At 43.3% G+C, this 23,615-nt stretch overlaps 1 protein-coding gene across 1 annotated transcript; it reads left to right on the forward strand.

Annotated features, from left to right (window-relative positions):
- The first annotated feature begins 908 nt into the window (after nucleotides 1-908).
- PPIL6 (peptidylprolyl isomerase like 6) lies at nucleotides 909-22,390 on the forward strand. Its single transcript, XM_083176921.1, has 8 exons — nucleotides 909-1,499; nucleotides 2,744-2,839; nucleotides 9,299-9,487; nucleotides 12,091-12,153; nucleotides 12,993-13,140; nucleotides 16,094-16,150; nucleotides 18,882-19,017; nucleotides 21,750-22,390. Exons 1-8 carry the CDS (start codon nucleotides 1,419-1,421, stop codon nucleotides 21,859-21,861), a joined length of 882 nt encoding a protein of 293 aa, XP_083033047.1. The 5' UTR covers nucleotides 909-1,418; the 3' UTR covers nucleotides 21,862-22,390.
- The last annotated feature ends 1,225 nt before the right edge of the window (nucleotides 22,391-23,615 follow it).

Consider the following 23,615-nt stretch of genomic DNA (forward strand, 5'->3'; position numbering starts at 1 on the left):
TGAAGATATATCTGATCATCTCAAAGGACTATAAATGTAACTTGTCAAGTGATGGGCAGTTTTATGCAAACTATCAATTTGGCGCCATTGAGGAGATCCATTTTAATAAAACAGTATGGTTAAGTTAAACTATAAAAGATGGCAATGAGTTATTGTGATTTGTCCTCCCAGGCATGGTATGTCCGCTATCCACCACTTGCTGAATAGAGCAGCTCATGAGAGGGAGCATCCTTGACCTTGCTCTCCACTGGAAGATGGCAGCCTGCAGGCGGGACTATGATGGAAAAGCGAGACGGTTGCCACAATTGGGAGTAATTTTAGCTATGCTTGAAGAGCAAATACTCCCAGCACCACAAATGTGTAAAGCTGGGCACACACTGAGTGATATCGTTAACGATATATAGTGCAAATTGCTCAGTGTGTGTACCCACTTTATCATTAATAATGCATGCTCCAGCACATTAATACCCCCCCCCCCCCCCCCTCCCTCTCATCTGTACATGCAGCTCAATCTGACCGTATCATCAGAGCTTGTATGTACGTAGTGGAAAGATCGGCGACGTCACTGACCGATATCATGGACGATATCGGTCCGTGCAATAAGCTCTATAGCGTTCTTCTAGAGAACCGCCGATAAGTGTGTACCCAGCTTTAGACATACTGGGCCAGATTATCTAAGCTTCAAAAGTGATAAAATGGAGAGTGATAAACAGCCAGCTCCTGTCTGACATTTTTCCAACATAGTCTGTGACATGGCAGGTAGGAGCTGATTGGCTGGCTGGCTGGCTGTTTATCACACTTTATCATTTTATCACTTTTGAAGCTTAGAGAATCTGGCCCACTGTATTGCCTCCAGTTCTCATATGTAACAGTGCCAGATATGATTGGGGGGGGGGGGGGGGGGGAACGGAAAGGAAATAAAATCGGTACATTTAATGTTTCTGCAATCTTCATACTTTAAAGTATCCAGGAATTGTGTAAAATAATGAAAAAAACCAACCCAATAATAAATCTGTTTTGCCTGACCATCACCATCATAAGGCAGGCTGCATTACCATAATTCGTGGCAATAAAGCCATCGTGTGGTTATGTAAGGTGCTTTACGTATGGCAAATGTGTTTACTAAAACGTGTTGTCAGAGTTGTAGCGAAACACAATTGCGTTTAATCTGCCCGTGTGTTGGGAATGTAAAAATAACATGATTATGTTTTTTGCTAATGTGCACAATTATGTGATTACCGGCATAGCGCTATTAACTAAATTGATCCTAAATGGCTGCAGCAAATTGCAGCAGGCTGAGGACGGCACGTGTTACTAGTGATGACGTAACAGCTGCCCGGCAACCGCTTTGCGCGTACCATGCTGCTGTGACCGCGCTCTGTTGTCATGGTGACGTGGGGACGCCGTAGAGAGCGGTGATGGCTTCGGTCCGTATGCAGTTGGAGGTTGTTGGGCTCCTCAGCGAACCCCCTTTCCACATAGCCAAATGTACGGCGGAGGTAAACGTGCGGGATTCTGCGCAGGAAGATCACATTGTCGTAGCATTGTTAACTTAGCGGCAGCAGAGACTTGTTCCTGCTGTTATCTCACATCCACACTAACCCCACATCTGACACGTCTCACATCATCTAGAAACTTGAAATGGTCACATATCAATGGCCGCTAAACATATTGTAGGTAAAGAAAAAATTAAATCACAGCAGTTGCAAATACAATGTAGTCAATTATATAAACAAGGCTTTCATTTGCAGTTTTACATCCCTGAGCACACTATTCCTATTGAGGCTGGGGCCTAATTCAGCATGGGTCACTAATCATCGAATTTGTATATCGACTGATTATTGAATGACTGCACATGCATACCATAGGCATTGCGTATGCCCGAGGGGAAATAGCGACAGAATATGTGTATGGATCAATCGTAAACGCATGAGGCCGAAGCTTGACTGACAGGAACCCCGGCTTTTGGTATTGGAACCCTGGCGTTCTCTGGGTGTGGTGGAAAAACGCAGGCATGCCCAGGCATTTTAGAGAAGGGTCTCTGCTATCTTCCACCCTTTCACAGTCGCAGATTAGTAGAAGCCTCAGAGCTACGCAGAATTAAATAGACCGTAAAGTCCTTTCGATGGTTTGGGGATTGCTTGTGGATAGCGATTAGCAATCCTTTCAAAATTCTCAGAATTTAGCAAGGGCCGATTTCTCTTTGGGGACCAGATGCACTAAGCTTCAAAAAGTGATAAAGTGGAGAGTGATAAGTAACCAACCAATAAGCTCCTACCTGTCAATTTTAAAACCCAGCCTGTAACATGGCAGTTACGGGTTTAATTGGCTGGTTGTTTATTACTCTCCATTTTATCACTTTTTGAAGCTTGATGTATCTGGCCCTCTGTCTGGGTGATGTTGTCTTCCTCACAGTCCACTGCAAATTCTCTGATTAGGGATCCAGGCTGAATTAACCCCATGGTGAGATATTTTATAGTACAACCATTTCAGGTAATTGCTGCAGAATATACAACTGAGATGATACAATTAGAAAGTTACAAGATATCATTTAATGTTGGATTTTGTTCTGTTTGCTGCTGGCAGCCCTAGTCATGATTACCCTGCTTCATATCAGTCCAGACACTGGGCAAATTTACTCCAATATTTTTTGGACCTTAACAAGCGTTATGTTTCCCAAGTAAAAGGTGATTAAAAGGTTTGTTTTTCTGCAACTTATTTTTACCATAAACTTTATATGTAGGTGCTGAAGCATTCATTTAATGCAGAATTTGAAGAACCAGTCCTAAAGCCACTTCTTCAATTTGCATGGAGTGAGTATGTATATGAGAAGAAAAAGGTACACTTCTTTCAGCTCTCTAATAAACTGTATGTGCATTGTAATTGGGTGTCAATGGTTTGTAATCATGGACACACACACATATATATATATATATCTATATATATATATATATATATATAGATATATATATATAGTACTTGTTTCCTAGCAGGGCGCCCACTAAGCAAATAGCTTAGTGTGCTATTCTGCGTTGGAAAATCTATATATATATATATATATATATATATATATATATATATATATATATATATATATATATATATTTGCTTAGTGGGCGCCCTTCTAGGAAACAAATACTATATATATATATATATATATATCTATAGAACACACAATTATGTGTACCATGGATGTTTCGAGTTTGTACACATCGATCCCACATCAGCAGGGGCTATCAGCAATGAGGGATTTCCTATGTGGTCTTGATGGGTTTGAATTCAATGTGGACTTGTATTTGACAATGCTTGAGTTGGTATTGTCCAGAAACTATTTTATTTTCAATGGCACTATGTATCTGCAGATGTCCGGGTGTGCGATGGGGGCTCCGGCCTACGCTAATGTGTTTATGTTTGATTTTGAGAGAAAGTTTTTTTTTCAACATCGTTTTGGCCAGCACATCCGGGCGTTCTGGAACGGAGGGGTGGAACTTTTTGAAACAATGATGGCGGAAATAAATGTGGCAGATACACCGATTAAATTGACTTATATGTCTAGTTGATCAAATTAATCAATTTCTTAGATGTATCTATATCATTGTCTCAGGGTAAAATCAGTACCACGTTATTTAGCAAGCCTACTGATAGAAATACATTGTTATTGGCTAGTAGCCACCACCCTCCCCACCACCAATTTCCAAAAAGGTTTGCCATTTTCTCAAATGGTACGAGTGGTGCGGATATGCAGTGACAGGTCTGTAATTGATGAAGAACTCAACAGGGTCATTGCGAGATTTCATCAAAGAGGTTACACTTTGAGAGAGTTGGAATGTGCTAAAATGAGGGCCCTGAAACTCAGGAGAGCTGATTTGCTTAAACCCACAGTGAAAAAAACGAATGATGTATTTCCATTTGTGTCCCAGTTTGATTCTTCGAGTGTGGTGGTACCCATAGCCACTAAAGCCCTGTGGCCAATTGTGGCAACTGATAAAGAGCTACCCGTATTCAAAAAAGTCAGACCCTTAGCATGTTACACTAGGGGACGCAACCTGAGGGACATCCTTGTCCACACGGATGTGACTGGGTTTGAGGCTGCAGCATCCTCAAACACGCAAGTTAAGAAACCAGGATGTTACAGATGCCCTAGATGTGTTAAATGCAGTTTCATGCGTTCAGGTGAGAAATGTCAAGATCATCATTCATCTAAAACCTTTAAAATTAGACATGTGTTGACATGTGACACGAGATTTGTTGTGTACATGATTACCTGTCCATGCAATTTGTGCTATGTCGGGATGACATCGCGCAAATTCAAAGAACGTATGGCCATGCACAGGTCATCAATTAAGGGTGCACTGGCGGGCAAGAAGGCTGAACAGCCTGTAGCCATTCATTTTAAAGAAAAGGGACACCCACTTGAGACATTAAAATATCAGATAATTGACCACGTCCCCAAATCGAATAGAGGAGGTGACCGGGTCAAAAAATTATTAAGACTCGAGGCAAATTGGATCTACAAATTAAAGACAGTGTCACCACACGGTCTGAATGAGAGGATTGTGTGGAGCACGTTTACATAGATTATGTACTGTCACTGATGGGACATTTTGCAATAATTGGTCCTGTATATGTTTAAGTAAAAGGTGTCATGTCTCTTTTATGTCTCGGTAACTTTACTATATAATGACTTCTCAGTGTACATGGAAGTTAGTTATACTGGATACAGATCATTCTCATGTTACGTATGGTAATTACCGTTCTTGATGTCCATTTTTATATTGTGTGTCTTAATTCATGTTATTAATGTATTGTATTGTGTTTTATATATGATGAGTATGTTATGTACAGGTATCCATGGCGCTGATTACACACATTGACTGCCACTGCCTATTCCGCTAGCCTGTCAGTCCGGTTGCTATGGGTACGCTTGGAAGCGGGTGAGAGCCGCTGACGCTGTCCCTGTGCGCCGCTCTGGATTGGCGGTGAGGGAGTAGACAGGTGGACGCGGCCTCCTGACTGTTCAACGTGTATAAGGGTTGCCATGGTAACGACGCCGGTGGGTGGGAGCCGCTGACGTCTGATCCATGCGCCTGATTGCACGGGACGGTCCGGTGGTGCTGGGCGGTGATGAGTGGAAGTTGGCGCCAAGGAGTCCTATTTAAATGGTGAATGTATGTTTGTTTTGTATCCTCTTGAAAACAGGGTGTTACCCTGAAACGGCTCGTCGAGGTCAAATAAAGCATTCAAATCTTTACAAAGGCTGCAGTGACTTGTTTGTTCCAGTCACCTCAGGGGAAGTGGAACCTTATAGATATATAGTACTTGTTTCCTAGCAGGGCGCCCACTAAGCAAATAGCTTAGTGTGCTATTCTGCGTAGGAAAATCGATGCGATGTCCATGTTAACTGCACAGGAGTGCTTATACAATGAAATCGGTATAACAAAAGGTAGTGGGAAAGTTGCGCAATTAATTATAGTGATGCAGCCTGCTATTCATTCAAGAGGTACACCACCTCTGAGTACAATGGCAAACAAAATAAATGAATAGCTCTGGCGCAATGAAATGTCTCATAGGATCGCATGGCATCAAAATCGATGCAATGCGATAATTCATTGTACAAGCACCCATGCCATGAGATGCCATTGTTTAGCGTCAACCCCAGTATCCACGCCACCCTGAAGCATGGCGAGCCCTGCGAGGGGCGGCGGAATGCGTCCTCCGACATTTTCATACCCCAATATCCACGTCGGCGTGGAGTTGATTTTAGATAGTGTGGCGAGCCACCGAGCCTGAAGCGTGGCGAGCGACGTCCGCGAGGGGACGAGGAATACATGTAAAGTAATGCGCGGCCCCTCGCGGGGCTCGCACGCGCCACGCTTCGGGCTCGGTGTATATATATACACAGTATATTGTCACAAAGATCACAAACAAAGGTGAAGACTTTGATGTTTATTTTCAACAGCATATCACAGCATACCAGGTTTATTCCATATGCAATCATTATTACAGGCAGTAGCGTACAGGCAATCTCAGCATCACAGACTGTTGCAGAGGCTCCAATGGTCCCTACCAATGTTCCCTCTAATTTTACGAAGGCTGTGTGCGGCAAAAGATTTTTGCTGTGCAACTTTGGAATGAAATTTAAATTTTTGTGCGTCACTTATATATAACTGGAAAATGACGTTAAGCATTTGTGTTAACATCACTTCAAAATGATATTAAACGTTTAAACATTCAAACACAACACACAATGTAGTTAATGGGTGAAACACACATTAATTGAGTCCACAACTGCAACAAGGGACCACTGCTGCTTTGTGCGCTCTGTTGAAATGTGTGTGCGCACGCTCGCCGAGTTGTGTGCGCGCGCACGTGCGCACAGCTTAGAGGGAACACTGGTCCCTACCATAGCCACCCCTAGCCTATCGCTTGGGAAGCTAACCCACCATCAAGAGCAAACTGACTCTGCCCTGGAAATCCTTATATCAGGAAATCCCAGGTGCTGCTGATTACACACCTGGGATTCTACTACTGCTGCAAGACCTGGTCTGGATCCTCCACATTACTTTCATGGGGTATGGATCATTAGGTCACCAGCATTATGGTCGACAAGCATTAGGTGGACATGCAGGAAAGTCAACACGACATTAGGTCGACGGGGTCATTAGGTCAGGTCGACAAGGGTAAGGTTGACATTGAAAAAGTTTTTTCTTTAACTGGAATGTCAACACAGTCAACATAAACACTAAAACGTAGCACTGTGTCCCCTCGCATGGCTCGCTGCGCTTGCTGTTAATACTGTTGTATTCTCCCACCCGGCCCTAGTGAATGGTAGGGCATGAAAAGTACATGGACACCGAAATGTAGCACCACGTCTATGCTCGCCATGCTTCCGGGAACGGTGCCTCGCTACGCTCGGTACACTATTTTATTCTCCTGCCACGCCCTAGTGGATGGTAGGGCAAAAAAAACAGTAAAAAAGACCATGTCAACCTAATGACCCTGTCAACCTAATGACCATGTCGACCTAACTCATGTCGACCTTCCTGCATGTCGACCTTAAGTCAGGTCAACCTAAATGTGTGTCGACCTAATGTGTCGACCATCCTGCTGGAGTGAAAAACTTGAAATTGATATATTCAAAATCGGCTAGTGTGGAAAAGTTGTGACTTGACCTGAATAAGAAACTTGCAAAAGCTTTTTGCTCTAAGTCAATATCTTCTGTTCCGGCAAGACACCTAAAGTTTTGCTTTTTAGATGAAAATAGCGAAACGTATGAGGAAGCTCCGATCTAGGTAAAATTATGTCAGAACGTCTTAGAATGGTTCATTAATATACTTTAGCTTAGTAATAAAGAGTACGAGCTTGTCCTGATTTTTGCAGTTACTGATTTTGGTGGGAGAAAAAATCCCTGATAATTGACCCATTTTCATAGTCACAATTGTGAATATTGTGTGTTTTCACCTGAAAGTGTTTTTTTTTTGGAAAGGATGCTCTGTAATTGAAGTGACAAGAAAAAAAACTTGGGGAAAAAAATCAGGGTAAAACCTTTTTTGTTTGCCCTTAATAAAACAGTTCACCTCTGTATCTTCCATAGTTGCCTACCCTCCTGCATTCTGCAGGAGATTCCCTGACATAGCAGCAATCTCCTTCTTTCCCTCATTAGTTTAACAATCTACTTCATTTCACCTAGCCCACATTACACTGTTACAACGCTGGGCATTCCTATGGGATTGCGGGCGGGATGAGGTGAGCCGGGAATGGGTGGCTGATGTCACATGATGTCAGCTGCCTACCCTGTCTTCAGCCAGAAGCCCGCAGGTATTAGTCAGTCTCCCTGGAAAAATCATTTGATGAACGTCCACCATCGAATGAGGGGATGTGTCTTTGTGGGCCGTTTCAAACATTTAAATAAGATAAGTGGTCAGGAAAACCAGTACTGCACTTTATAAGCTCACAATCTCCCACTTCATGGTAAGGCTCCTGTCTCTTCCTCCTGGCAGCTGCTCTGGTCCATTGCAATGTTTAAGGGCGCATACAGTAAATGTGGTAGAAGATGCCGCTACCAATGGGCATGTGCAGAAACTCTGCTCTGTCCCTTACACTGCATTATGTGGTGGCAGCTCTATTGATCATATTATATACCAGTGCTATTGTCATAATTTAAGGCACTTGCCAAGAGGAGGAGCCCCCCCCCCCCCCCCCCCCCACCGCCTGTGTTTGCCTATGAGTTTTGTGAATAAGACGTATTTTAAAAGTTCCACAAAAAAAAAATACTCAACACAACAGAGTCATGGCATGGCATGACTAGAAGAGCTGTTTAACATAAAAGGAAGTTACAGATGGAGCCTGTTCCATCCATTGCCGACGCCCCAGTCTGGTGACGGCGGCGCATTGGGTCCCTGCCCGTCTCCGCTTCAGGGAGACGGGCAGGGTTAGGGTGGGTGGGTGTCGGGGTGGCGAGGGGGATCAATGGCGATGGCGGGGGAGGCGGCGGGGACCAGCGGTAGCCTCCGTTGGCATGGGGCGCACGTGCCCCTGCAAAGATGTGGCCGGCTACATCTGTAGATGTATGCTAACACATTCACATATGTATATACCTATTTGCTAGTATCCCTTTATGTATTGCAAACACCTTAGCATACTACTGAACAGTTATGGGCTCAGAAGAAGTCAAAATAGCAGGATCCTAAATTACACTGAAATAGCCTTTTGGAGGGCCCCCATTGCTACCATTATATTGGTAGCTTGGTGCTTACCCCTTAACATGCTTACATTAAAGTTCTGGATGCTGTGGTCTTGGTCTCATACCACACCCCTGTTTCCATCACTCTCCAGACTTCTCGAGAAGCTGGGCTCCGCCTAGTCTCCACCCTCCTGACAGTCCCTGAACAGCTTAAAGGCCCATACACACTGGGCAACTTTGAGCTGAAAGTTTGTCAGCCCAGTTATTTCCCCATCATCGGTCAGCATACACTCTGGGCACAACCACCCAGTGTGTATGGACCTTAACAGTTTGTTTAAAGTGGAGCGGTTGGCAAGTATGATATATCTAGCAGCAAGACATTTATAGAGATACTGTAAGTCTTGATGGCAACCTCTCATTTTACCTGAAGATTGTACCAGGGTGGCTGTGGTGTGTATCTGGTATTATCTAAAAGAAAGATATTCTCTCTGCTGTTTTTGTGTAGGGGTTAGTTAGATCTATTAACATGTTTGTAAAGATATCAACTTACAGAATACTTACTTAGCCCAAGCACTTGTATGTTCTCATCTTTCCTTCTCTCACATTTTGCTTTAGGAAATTAAAGGAGAATCCTGGGAGTTTTCCTCGCTGGTAATGTGCTTTGTTAATGCGCAGTTTATTGGAGATGAAAAAGCCATGCGGATATGGGCAAATGATATGTGGGGTTACAAAGACTACCGACCTTTGCCGCTGTACAAGGCCTTGGCAGAGGACTTTTATACAAAGTACATGAAAAGTACTAAAGTAAGTTACCTAGCAACTTGTTATTACTGTACTGGTACAAATACATACCTCCCAATTTTTTGAATATTCAAATAGGGACACTCGCGTGGCGTATGTAAATGAGGGTGCGGCTATCAGGACCGCTCACATGCAAGTGCAGTACATTATGTATTCTGGTGTAGGTTAATTGAAATGCATTACACACTTACAGTACAAGGTGTAGCTTTTTCATGTGCGCAAGATGAACACCATATAGTTACATAGTAGTTAAGGCTGAAAAATGACTTGCGTCCATCTAGTTCAACATATCTTTGATTAGACACATTTGTAGGCTCAAAGTCATCTTTGCAAAATCACCACTACATGAAGCTGATAGCGTCAAAGTTCAGTTTATACTAAGAAAATAATTAGCAAAAATATACAGAATTGAGCGATCAAGGCGCAAAACAGATATGCAGCTCCCATAGAATCCAATAGAATCCTGTCCAACTAGGCAAGAAACACAATAACACAATAAAAACCAATTAGGATATCTCAGAGCGCCGTCCATGAATATTTATTTTTGAAGTGATGTCTTATGTCTCTGTCCTTTTTCCTCAAAGTTTCCTTTATGAATTAGTCATGTGTAAATGAGAAGAAACGGATATACAATACATGTGTAGAAATGTTGGAAACAATGTTAAATAGGTAAAAAAGGGTATATCTTCTGTAATTAACAATGGAACATACTACACTCACATAAGTGCGCATTGTATGAAACACATAAAGGTATTTTTTTTAACTTTTACCAGTCCACCTGGTGGAAACAATGGCGAAACGTACTTTTATTCACTTAAAAGTGGGAGGTGACAAACATATAGCAGTTTCTTTTATGGTTATCGTGCCAAACACACAGTTATCTTTTTGTTTTAGCAGGCCACAATGGGGGTAACAATAAAATGCTTTAATAGATCCTCATAAAACTCATAAAAAAATGTTTCAACAAAAGAAAGGACTACAAAGAAAATCTCACAGACCCAAGGTTTGAGTGATGGTAATAAAGAACTGTTTAGTCCAATTAAAAAATGTAAAGTTTAATCCAATAACTTTAGTCAGTTTTAGTAGTCAGGTCGTCCACTTTAGTGACAGTACAACAAACTAATGCGTTTCAATGCTATGATCTTTTGAAAGGTTCATGGAATTTTCACGGACAGCAGCACAAAACAATTGACTCATCCTTTGTCGCAAAACAATAGCCTAATAAAAGACATTCATCAAAAGTCCACATATGATTTACTGTATATATATATATATATATATACACACAATAGGAATCAAAATGTGTGTGGTGCAAGGTTCATATAGAGAAATACAAATGCACTTACCTCCCTTCTGATGAGGGAAGAAATGAACCAGCACTCGCAATGATTTAAATGCAATAAAAAAAGTGTATTAAAGGTACATTACATCTCATGGCATGTAAGCAAGCAGCGGCTGACCTAACAGCCGTTTCAACTGGCAGCCAGCCAGTTTTCCTCAGGGGTACCATATGTATATACAAATACAAATGGGGGTTATCGGAGTGCGCTATAGTGAGTACCACCTAGCTAATTCAATCAGTTAGTCCATTCTACTGATACAATTATCAGTTCTTTGGAAAAAAAGTTTTTTTGTCCACTTTTCAAATAAGCAGGAGACTCCCGGTTAGACCAAAGATCCTTTATTCATTTATGAATAAAGGATCCTTGATCTAACCGGGAGTCTCCTGCGGCGGAACGAGTCCTACGACCTTTTCATACCCCCACTATCCACGTCAGATGATTTTCTATAGTGTGGCGAGCGCAGCGTGCCACCGAGCCCGAAGCGTTGCTCGCTTGCGGGGCTCGCTGCGCTCGCCATGCTTTGGGCTCGGTGGCTCGTTGTGCTTGCCGAGCCCAAATACACAGGAGCGCACGTTGGGATCGAATCTTCATTGAATGTAGAAAAATCATTTGATGCCCATTCGCTTTTCTGTTCAATTACACTGTAGGAACCTGTCAGAGTTTAGATCCAAACTGTGGATATTGCAAAGAAGCAAAGTTGATTGTAGAACTAGCATTGTCTTCCAGAAGTGGTAAGCAGGACAGGTGACAGGAAGGGTCAAAGGGGACACTCGTACCGGGCCCCAAGCTTGTGAGGGGCCCCAAGGCTCTGAGGGGCTCAGGGGATGTAAGCATGGCTGCGGTAGTGCAGCCCTAGCAATAGTTTATAAAGGTGCTGCCTGCCCACCTGGCTTCCTGGAAGAAAATTTACATGGACCCCAATCCAGTAACCCCCTCAGTCTGGTCACCTGTCCGGCTACCAGTGACATCACACAACACAGCTATCCATAGGACGAACCAATGCTGCGCCCTCCCATCTGCCCTGCCCTATTATATTGCATAATGAATATTTATTATCATTTTTTTCTAATAATAAAAGCACATTCAATGTTATTAAAATATGGGTGTGTCATTGGGGGGGGGGCAGAGATATCAGTGTACCGGGCCCCAAGATTTCTGTCGCCAGCCCTGGTGGTAAGTGAGTAACCAAGCTGAGTCCATATATAAACTTTCTATGTGCTTGGACTTTCCTTCTGTCTAACACAGTATCATTTCCTCTTACAGCATGTGTTTGTATACCTTGACATTGCAATTCAGGAAAAACCCATTGGGAGGTTACTGTTTGAGGTAAGTTGTATGATCTTGACAGTGCTTCTTTTCAATAAAATGAATGCCGATGCTCAGAGAAACTGGTGCGGTACTGCCTAAAGTTAGTGTCCTCATACACTTTGTCTTCAGTCGCACCAAGCAGACCCTATCGGGTCAGTATACGGTCATTAGGTCCACATGAATTTGGTTGACCACTGAAAGTCGGCGCCTCAAATAGGTCGACATGGGTAAGTTCGACAGGGCCTGAAGGTCAAATTAGGTCGACAATGGGAAGGTTGACAGTCAAAATGTCGACATGAGGTTTTCACGTTTGTGTTTTGAGCTGACGTGCCAACAGGCAGTATTTCATGCCCTACCATCCACTACGGCTACTTGGGAGAATAAAATAGTGTGCCAAGCGTAGTGTAGCACTGTGCCCAAAGCATGGCGGGTGCAGCGACCCATACAAAGGGATGCGGTACACTGAGACGGTGGCCATGTCGACTGTTTTGACATTCCCGCCACCGCTGTTGAATGAGGGGGCAGTGGTGTGGTGGCTCAGAGGGTGTGCTGTGTAGTGAAGGGGGTGCTGGGGATAGAGCCTCTGTCAGAGTGGCGGGACTCAGGACAGTTGTCCCCATAGTACCCCATAATGGTGGCCCTGCTTGGAATAGGCATAGGAATATCCTTACCAAGACAAAGCAAGTATTATCTGCCATCCAATTTTATGTTTTTATATATAAAACATTGTGGTAAAACCAGCATGATCAAATTACATTTAAATATACTTTTATTATTTAAACATATGCTATTTTAATGATTGTAAATGGGATTTATGTATTCATTATCAGCCCAGTGTTTGCTTCTCTTTATTACAGTTATACTCAGATTTATACCCCAAAACGTGTAAAAACTTCCAGCTCTTATGCACTGGAGAAGTAGGGAACTCTGCAAGTGGTGTGAAGTTGCATTACAAAGGGTCTCTATTCCACCGCATAGTGAAAAATGGCTGGATACAAGGGGGAGGTAACTATGGTATCATAATTAACCAAATGCCTTATTTTGCATACAAAAAAAAAAATACCACTGAAACATACAGTAGTTTATGCATTTATATAACATGGAAAAATAGAATTTCTCACATTATGACTTGTGGTTAGGTGTAAGGGGTTGAACACCATTTAGAGGAGTATGCAGTTGCATTTGCACCTGTCATTTCGGACACCTCTGACTTTCATAATTATGGTAATGAATCAGCCACTACCTTGTGTCCAGAGATATCCACCACCGGCGTGTCAGATCTGCCTTTTACATACAAAACACGCAACATTGAGAACATCAATCACACCATCAAACTATTGCGCAATTCTATGGTAACTCAGAATGTCTCTCTCAACTAAGATGCCAGGGCCAGTCCAACTGAAAACAAATACATAGTGGATGCAGTGGCGTAACTATAGCCACGCAGCCCCTGCGGTGGCGGGGAGGCGCTGAGAAGGTGGGGGCTGCGGGGCTATAGTTAGCTGCTGCCGTCTGCCCCTGCCACCGGCGATTCTGTCTTGCGGGTCCCGGCTCTCCCTACTTATAAAAAAAAGTGACATTCGGAAAAAGGCTGCCCCCATACGAAAGGCGGCTGCCTCCTCTAGCAACCTTAAAAACGGTCTGCAGTATGGGGGCAGCCATTTTCCGAATGTCACTTTTTTTATAAGCAGCAGTAACGTGAGAGCCGGGACCTGCAAGACAGATGCGGCAGGAGGTACCGACCGCACGGGGGGAGGGCAGGTTGTTAACACTACTGGGGGGTTGTTAACACTACTGGGGGGTTTTGTTAACCCTATGGGGGGGTTTTTAAAAATTTTGGTACTTGTGTAGTTTCACGGCGCCAGCATCTGAGTCCCCTTGCGGGGCTCGGTGGCTCGCTACGCTCGCCACGCTATCTAAAATCAACTCTATGCCAACATGAATAGTGGGGATATGAACTATCCATGTTGGCATGGAGTTAACTAGTTTATTTGGTACTTGTGGAGTATCACGGCTCCCATCGTATGGCATTGTATGCCATATGTAGTGGCATACGATGCGATACGATTTTTACAGATTTTTGAGCATTTTTGCTCAAAAATCGTATGCGATCGCATCGGATGCCATACGATGGCATCCGATGCGATGCGATGGCACCCGATTTTGCACTGAAATGCATCAAAATGCATTGAAATGTGTATTAAAGTTGTGAAATGCCCCCAAATGCCATTTTTCACAGTGCACCACCCCCACTATCAACGTCAACCCGAACCGTGGCGAGCGCAGTGAGCCCGCGAGGAGCGGCGGTACGCATCCTACGACATTTTCATACCCCCACTATCCACGTCGGCGTGGAGTTGAGAATAGAAAGTGTGGCGAGCGCGAAGCGTGGCGAGGGGATGCGGATACCTGTGAAGCCCGCGAGGGTCGTAGGACGCGTACCGCCGCCCCTCGCGGGCTCGCTGCGCTCGCCACGCTTCGGGTTGACGTGATAGTGGGGGTGGTGCACTATGAAAAATGGCATTTGGGGGCATTTCACAAGTTTAATACACATTTCAATGCATTTTGATGCATTTCAGTGCAAAATCGGGTGCCATCGCATCGCATGCGATTTGATCATATGCGATGCGATGCGATTTTTTAGCATACGATCAGCATACGATGAAGGTCGTGGGAGCCGTGATACTCCACAGGTGCTGTTTATTTTAGATAGTTGTGGCGAGCGTAGAACCCGGAAGTAGCACGGCGCCATGCTGGCACCATGAAACTACACAAGTACCAAAATTTTTGGCAGGGGGGCGTATAATTAATAGTTACGCCACTGAGTGGATGGCTAATACACTTGCATTTTGTAGCCACTCCAGTTACCACCCCTCAATGGTCACTACAGTACCTGTCACTCACTTTGTGAAAAAATCTCTCCAATGCATCTTAACATCACAATTGAGTCCACTTCTGAATCCGGTCCATTTACCTTTGCTCTTGTCATTTGTTAGGGTTGCTCATTAGAATGACAAACATTGTACTTTGAGCCTGATTCAGATTTTTATACAAACCCTATGTTTTATGTACAAATCTGATGGTTTGAGGTCTGCACATATTGCTTGCAAACACCTCCTGCAGCATTTAAAGGATGGAGCCGTGGGCTATATTTAGCAGCCAATATTTTGATTAAAAAAACACTAACCACAATGTATCAGTCTTTGATTTTAGCACACTAAAAATAAAAACATGTTCATTGTACAATATATTGGGGGAAATTTAATAGGATGAGAGATTCAGAAAGTGAAAGATTTGGTAAGAAATCTCCAGGTTTTTTTTAAAGCGGCAATCATTTACCAGTTTGATTTTGCAGTGTAAATGAATGCTTTAAAAAAAACTGGATTATTTCTTACCAAATCTCTCACTTTCTGATTCTCTCATCCTATTAAATTTCACCCATAGTGTTCTACAGGGGAAAAAAGTTTTATGAGTATGGGTGTTTTTTCGTCGAGTGACGGATGTAGTTGAGCAATTTTTCTGCTGTGTCTGCGTATAAGTCGCACCGTGGTTGCATCACAATTGTGATTTATACAGAGTCACAGTAGTGATTTCAGTGGCATGCACACAGAAGTGTATTAATATGTATTGGGCATATGTGGATGAGTGGTGTCAGGGAGGTCTCTTTTCATGCACAAGAAATGATTTTTATAGTGACGCTGAAGTGGTTGCTTTCACAGACACTTAATAGGTCACATCCGAGTCCAAGAGGGTCTATGTTTTTGTCTCAGTCTATGCACAGTCAGGCTTATGGCTGTACACCAGGGAGGGGCCTGTTTCAGTATTAGCATTAAGTCGCAGACACGTGTCCAGCAAAAGTTTCACACATGGGTATCACTGCATCTGACTCAGAATCAGGCCCATTTGCACAACCTTATAATGTGCTATTGTTATATAATACTTTTATTTTTTTAAATAGATATATTGTCTGGAAAAGGAAATGAAGGAGAATCTGTTTTTGGAGGTACATTTGAAGGTAAATAAATAATTGTCAGGGAAACTTCCCTTATGTCTTATAGAATACAGTGACACATTCAGAGATGTACATGTAGACACCTGAAGAGGGTTACCTTGTGGGGTGCCGGCTAGGTCGTGCTTCCCCGATCTCGCAGATTCTAGTCTGGAGTCTTCTCGGGATGCAGGATGTTGACACAGAGCAAGCGACAACAGTATTAGGTTGACTCTTTATTATAAAACGGGCACTGCAAACTTCAACCTATTACTTTTGGCAAAACGGGAATTTCACAACATCACAATGCGGTAAAGGCAATATACCATACGCTGTGTATAAAAAACATTAATACACTAGGTAGTGCTTAACCAATAACAATGTATCCACAGCGAACTATGGAATCACTCGGCACCCAGCCTATCGCTGTGGCTCGGGGAGCCAGTACTAACCTCCGCTGAACTGCGAGCGGGTACACTATTTACTGTACTAAATAAAGTGATGGTGCCAAATGCGAGTGAACCTTACTACACCCTGTATATTCACAATTTATGTCAGCGAATCACCATCAGATAAATACACAAGCTAACCTGAGTACCCGGGTACACTATCTGTTACCTAAGACCGGTCAGTCCCATTGTAGGGCCTATGCATAGGACTTAAGGTAGTTGGTTGCTTGTCTTGCAGATCCTATAGGGGGTCGCAACTCGGGTCTTGAACCACTGGGTGGCGGTATCGTCCCATGGAAGGTCTTTCTCTTTCGCTGCTAAGGTTAGCAAACAAGGTGGCAAGGAGGCCCTTTTTGGCCCTTATAGTATCTTACGTTTCCTTACCAGGAGTGGCCAATAAATGAGGTCTTAGTAAGGGTACTTTCCTAGCACCAGACAGAGGCTACCTCAGCCAGGGTCACAACAGGGAAGCTCCCACTGGGCATGGCTGAAGAGTTGGGAGGCCTGACAGGCTATACAGTCCCCACTACTGGGAGCGGTCTTTTCACACTGACTCTCCCTTGCTATCACAGGAGCCCCAGCATTTAATGCCCCACGGGCAGACTCACGGTTCGTGGCGGATCTCCATGCACCCTCCTGGGCCCGGCATGCGATGGCCGACGTCTGCTGCTGGCATGGTCAGGCTGGCACCTTGAATTTAGCTGCGGCTTGTATAGCTGTTTGGGAGCTGCTGGTTCTCTTTTTCTCTCTCTCTCTCTCTCTGGTGGAGGTGGCACAGGTGCCACTGCCTGAGGGCTGCTGGATGGGGAAGTCAGTGGGGGTCACGGCTCTAGCCGCGCTGTGCATGCGGCTGATGAATAGGGGAGGGCAGCGGGGGTCATGGGTCTTGCCGCGTTGTACGGGCGGCTGATCAGGAAGAGGTCAGCGGGGATCGCTGCTCTGGCCGCGCGCGTATGCGGCTACTCGCTGGGGAGGTCAGCGGGGGTCAAGGCTCTTGCAGCTCTGTGTACGCCCGGCTGCCTGCGGCACTCTACACGCCCGCGTCTCTCTCCTCCTTCTTCCCGGGGTCGGCGGGGGTCACCGTCACGTCACCTGGCTCTCTCGGCTGCGGCGGGTGGCGAGCGCTTCCTCACTCCACGCTGAAGCTGGCTTCCTTTTTCTTTCTCCCGCGCCAGTCTTCTCCCTGCCCTTGAGCTCTCTTCTCCTTCCTCCTTCCACGCTGCTCCTCTTCTTCCGCCCCTTCCTCCTCCTCTCCTCCAACCAAATCAGTCCTCCCTCCTGCCAGTCACCCAGCGCCGTCCAGGGGAATTAACCCCACATGCACTGGAGGGGACAGCTGGATCTCCAATTAACCCCTTCACTGTTCTGGGGCTTACATCCACAAACATGATGGTCCTTGGATGGAGCAGTGGACCAGAGAAGCTGCCAGAAGGCATCTATTTAGCAGGTCTTGATTAAAGGTTCCAGGTGCCCTAGGCTAATACACATGTAGCTCCCCTTGTAATGCTGCTAAACACACCTGTATGGGCGCCCAGGGACTCGCCATTCATAGTGCCCATGTAACAGAGATTATACAACTGGCATGTAGGATCTAATGCTTGCAGCGTGTAAATGAGGCTTTGGCTTTAGGCTGGCAGGCTGGTTCTGTAGCACAATGTATATAAAGTTCCAAGAGTAAGTTACATTGGCACAGCCATCTGGCAGTTACCATAAGAGCTTTACCCCTCCACAATACATTGGGCCAGGTGATAGCTAACAAGCATGGAATAAATTAGGTCTTCATTTTATTTCTCGTATGTCACCTGCCATGCAACACCCCCCCCCCCCCCCCCTCCCCTCCCGCCCAGTCCTGGCACCCTAGGCTGCAGCCTAATCAGCCTATTTGTTAATCAGGCCCTGCTATTTACACAATGGCCCTTATTTTTGTTGACTCGCAAGGGCAAATTCCTTCTCAAATGAACAAAACCATGTGCACTGCAGGTGGGGCAGATGTAACATGTGCAGAAAGATTTAGATTTGGGTGAGTTATTTTGTTTCTGTGCAGGGAAAATACTGACTGCTTTTATTTTACACTGCAATTTAGATCTCACTTTAAAGTAAAACCCCACCCAAATCTCTGCACATGCTACATCTGCCCCACCTGTAGTGCACATGGTTTTGTCCATTTGAGAAGGAATTTGCCTTTTGCTGTAGTTATTGCGTTCATTTAGGCCCACTGGCCTGCACAATCGCCTCTTCAGCTAAATCTCATTTCTCTCTCAGAAACAAGTACAAAAGGTCTCTAATGATTCTCTAAAACTGTTTTACAGATGAAAATTTTGCGTTTTCTCACAATAAACGTGGAATTCTTGGAATGGCCAATAAGGGGCGACATTCAAATGGTTCCCAATTCTATATCACACTGCAGGCCACTCTATATATGGATAGAAAACTTGTGGCATTTGGGTAAGTAAATTCTATATGGTTTATAAATAATGTCATTATGTAATGTTTATTTCCATAGTTCTGGTTGATTATATATGTCCATAGTTCAACATTTATAACCCCAGGGAAGCTGGACGAGAAGCACATTTAAAAAGTCATGGCGGAAAGCTTAGCCTGCCACAGAAGCAAAGTGGGTGCATGATACTCTGGGGAGTAGGTACCATGGCAGGCATATGAGGCTCTAGGAAGCTGGTACTATGTCCCCCCACAAGGTAGTTCCCCTACAATTGCACTCTCTGGGCAGTAATTTTCGGCTAAGGTAGAGGATTGACTTCTCTCCATCTACCTTCAGGGAAAAGACAGTTCCCAATTCTGTCCTAGAGGCATATGTCTGCAACACAAACTGTTTTTTAAAGTCAGGAGCTTGCAAAACAGGCTTTGGACATAAAACTCTTCTTAAATCTAGCCAAGCGGTTTCCACTGGTCTAGACCATTTGTTAGTGGCAAAATCCCATAAGGTTATAACCAACCAGAATGAGAAATGTCCAAAGTTACGACTTACATTTGAGTTTAGACCTAGTGAGAACCACTTCTACCTTACTACGCTGAGGTTTAACCTGTCCTCTGCCCACAATGTAACCCAAATACTTGGTTTCCACCATACCAATGGCACATTTCTTATGTTTGGTGGTAAACCCGTGTGCACGTAGAGACTTTAAGAAGGCCTCTACCTTTGGTAGATGTGATTCCCAGTTAGAGATGAAAATAACAATGTTGTCTAAATATGCGGTTGCATATTCCCTGTGGAGCCTCAGCAACTTATTCGTAGATCACTGGAAGGTTGTTGTGGCACCATGTAAACCAAATGGCAGCACTTTGCACTGAAATAAGCCTTCTGGGGTAGAGAAGGCTGTTTTTGACTTAGCAGCTTCTGTCAAAGGAATCTGCCAATATCCTTTCGTCAAATCAAGAATGGTAAGATACTGACTAAATTTTCCTGGGGCATAGGGTACGAATCAAGGCAAGAAACGTGATTTAATTTATGGAAGTCATTGCAGAATCATAAAGCACCTGAAGGCTTAGCTACTAGGACAGTGGAGTTATTCCACTCACTGCTTCATTCCTCTATGACCCCTAGGGGTGGCATCTCTTTCACCTCTTGCTTTACAGCTGCCCACTCTGCCCCGGGTATGCAATATCGTTTTTGTTTAATGATCACCCCTGGTGGAGTCCCCACATCATGTTGGTTGATCTCTGTCTTTCCTGGAATGGCAGAAAATACATCTTGGTACTGTGCTACCAAATTCACCACTTCCTGTTTCTGGCCAGGAATAATTGTGACTTCAGTGGGTACGTGGCATTCTGAAACCTTTTTTGCTAAAGAGGGCTGACTTTCCTTCCAAGGTTTTAACAGGTTTATATGTAGATGTAGACCTCCCTTAATCTACCTCCTGTCGAGCCCTTAATAACCAGCATCAATTCTTCATGAGCTTGGAAACAAACCGGGTACCTTGGTCCGTTAGGACCTCCATCGGTATTACCAAGAGAGTACACATGGTCACTGGCTCTCTGGCAATAGTGCCAGATTTCATATTACGTATGGGTATAGCCTCCTGGTATCTGCTGGCATAATCCATTGCCAAGTCAAGGAAAGAGAAAAAGATAACTCTTTTTGTTGGGGAACTTCTTTTTTCTGATTCATTCTTTAAAATATTTTTTTTTATTAGATATACAATAAAATGCAGAGCGCTATCCCAGCGAAATAATATAAGCACAAAAACAAAAAAAGGGGAAGGGAAGGAGAAAAAGAGGAGAAGGGAAGGGGGGGGGGGGGGGGCTGGAAGAAGGAGAAAAAATGAATAAAAGATTTGAAGACAATAGCAATATACTTTCTGGTGCTCACAGTTTCAGAGCCCTGCACTTTGTAGTCCTAACCATTCCGTTCACTGCCCATGAGGCACACAGATAGGAGAGAGACATTGGGGACATTGGGGAATCTGCTTTAGCACCAAAACTATTGTAATTTCTCTGTATAAAAGTGTGTTTTGAGATATTTGTACAAAGGATATGACATCAAGAATTGTAGTATCCCAACTGTGGCAAACACCATAAATATAGAAAAATACTTTTGCCATTTGTAAATAATTTAAAAAAATGTTTTTCCTTTCTCTTGCTATATTACTGTCTTTATGTCACAATCTACTATTTCCCCCTGTAAAGTAGTAACATGATATAGCAAATCATTTTTCAATACAAGATATGGCACACAGGTCCGATTTCATCCAATTGTGATGAATCAGGCATATATATGGGATGAAATCCAGCCAAATTAGAGCTGTTTACATTAGGTTCGATCCAATGCAAGTTCCCATGCACATCAAATCTGATCCTGTAGATCGTACATGAAGCATATATGATCTATTGGAAGTGGATCATCATGGGCACATCGCGGGTGCTTTTTAGCCAACAAATGCAATTATCGCATAAGATTTATTGCATGTAAAAAAGTGGCACATCAAGTGCTAAAGCGGATGGAGCCCTTCCAGGGAGCTGCCATTCTGACTTGGCCTTGGACAAGTTGGACCTGTGCAAGTGTTACAATAGGATGCCCTGAGCAGAATTACATAGACACTTTGTGCAACACTTTGTCTAGGAACTCGTGTTTTGGATATCGCCAATTTCAAAATGGAAAAATTATATACTGTAGAATTAACTGCATATGTTATTTATATATCTATATTTTTTTTTTATAGACAACTGATTGAAGGTAGCGAGGTGCTTCAGAAAATGGAAGATATTCCAACTTACAATGAGAGACCAAAACTGGAGTGCACAGTTGTAGAATGCGGCCTTTTCAGACCTTGACAGCAACACAAGTATTTGTTCTCATATAAAAATGTGCAAGATAAGAAAGCATCAAAATGATTCACAGTGGTACTTGGACAAAGAAAAGGACGTATAATGTATTATAAGGCAGCATTAATTGGAGAAGATGGAATGATAGCTGGAAATACTCATTTAAACTTGTTATGTCCCAGATATAAATGTTAACATGTCTTTTCAGCACTATTCGCATGTGATATAGTAATATTTAGAGTATTACTGTATTTCATTACAGTTTGGCCATTGAACAATGCAGTTATAATTTAACATTAAGGTTAATTAAAGCATTAGAAGAGCTTTAAGTATTTTTTTTGTTTAGATATGCATTCATTTTATACTGTAACATAACAAAACAGTTGTATATTGCAGTATGTTCATTGTGGCTCATTAAATAGTTAAAAGCAGTTAAATGCATAATAAAACCCTAAAAGTCACCTCCACAGTAGGGTGTTATGCAGTTGGTAAGAGAAATGTAAAAATAAAACAATATAATAAATAATACATCAACATCCATATGCAATTATTATGCTATTTATCAACTTAACTTAAATTAAATATTAATCTAAAAGAAGAAACAGAACAATAACAATGTCAGCTTAGCTAAGGCTTGATTCTGATCCACACACAAGTGAGTGAGGGCCTGATTCTAAAGGCCCATACACATGCAATTTGGGCCCAATTTTACATGAGTTCAGTGAATCGGGCCGAGAAATCAGGTGAAATCAGTCCAAATCGCATGTGTATGACATCCAATCCGACGAGCGGTCCCGTGTGCAACGTATCAGAGTCTGAGGTCGGACAGGCTGCACATAAGATAAGTCGTATGTGCAGCCGTCAGTGGCACATTGCGGGTGCTTTTTAGCACCCACAATGTATTACATCCGATATGGTCCATAGGTGTGTGCCAGCGTGACCTCCTGACTCTAATGAAGAAGAAGAAAAGTGGTCGACTGCGCTAGGTGGATGTAAATAGTTAACTATACACAATGAATGGAAAAAGGTCAGGTGTATGATGAAAAAAGTTATACAATTTATTAAAATTAATCACATATAATAAGACAATAAAATAAGGTAAAAAGTGACACTGATATTTATATTCACCCTTCGGTCGGTCATAAGAGTCCAATCCAGTTGGTAGTTTTTATGATTTGTAATCCATTTGGAAAAATTGGATGGGTGGATCAACACTTGGCAATTTCTTGTAGCTATGTGGCAAAGTGAGGGGCCAGTTCACTTTGTTAGTAGACCGCAGAATTGACAAATTGGGGACACCGGTAGTGTGGGAAATGGTGGAACCTCTGTATTCAGATCGGGCTTTATTAAGGGGGTGGCGTACCTCCAGGTGTTGTGAAGCCACGGATCGAAGTCCAGGGAACCAAGATGTAACATCCACTGTTGGTGCAATGCGGTGGTATTGATAAGAGCAGTTCTGCTGGGAGTAAAATTCTCCTAATTGCAGGTGCTGGATCCAAAAGGGTTGTCACAGACCGTCGGTGTCGATTGCTGAAGTGGTATCAGGTCACAGTTGCTGCACCTACGCGTTTCGCTGCTCTAGGCAGCTTTTTCAATCCTTGAAAAAGATTGGACTCTTATGACCGACCGAAGGGTGAATATAAATATCAGTGTCACTTTTTACCTTATTTTATTGTCTTATTATATGTGATTAATTTTAATAAATTGTATAACTTTTTTCATCATACACCTGACCTTTTTCCATTCATTGTGTATAGTTAACT

Source organism: Crinia signifera, chromosome 3 (genome assembly GCF_055691185.1).
Source record: "Crinia signifera chromosome 3, ASM5569118v1, whole genome shotgun sequence".
NCBI classification, from domain to species: Eukaryota; Metazoa; Chordata; class Amphibia; order Anura; family Myobatrachidae; genus Crinia; species Crinia signifera.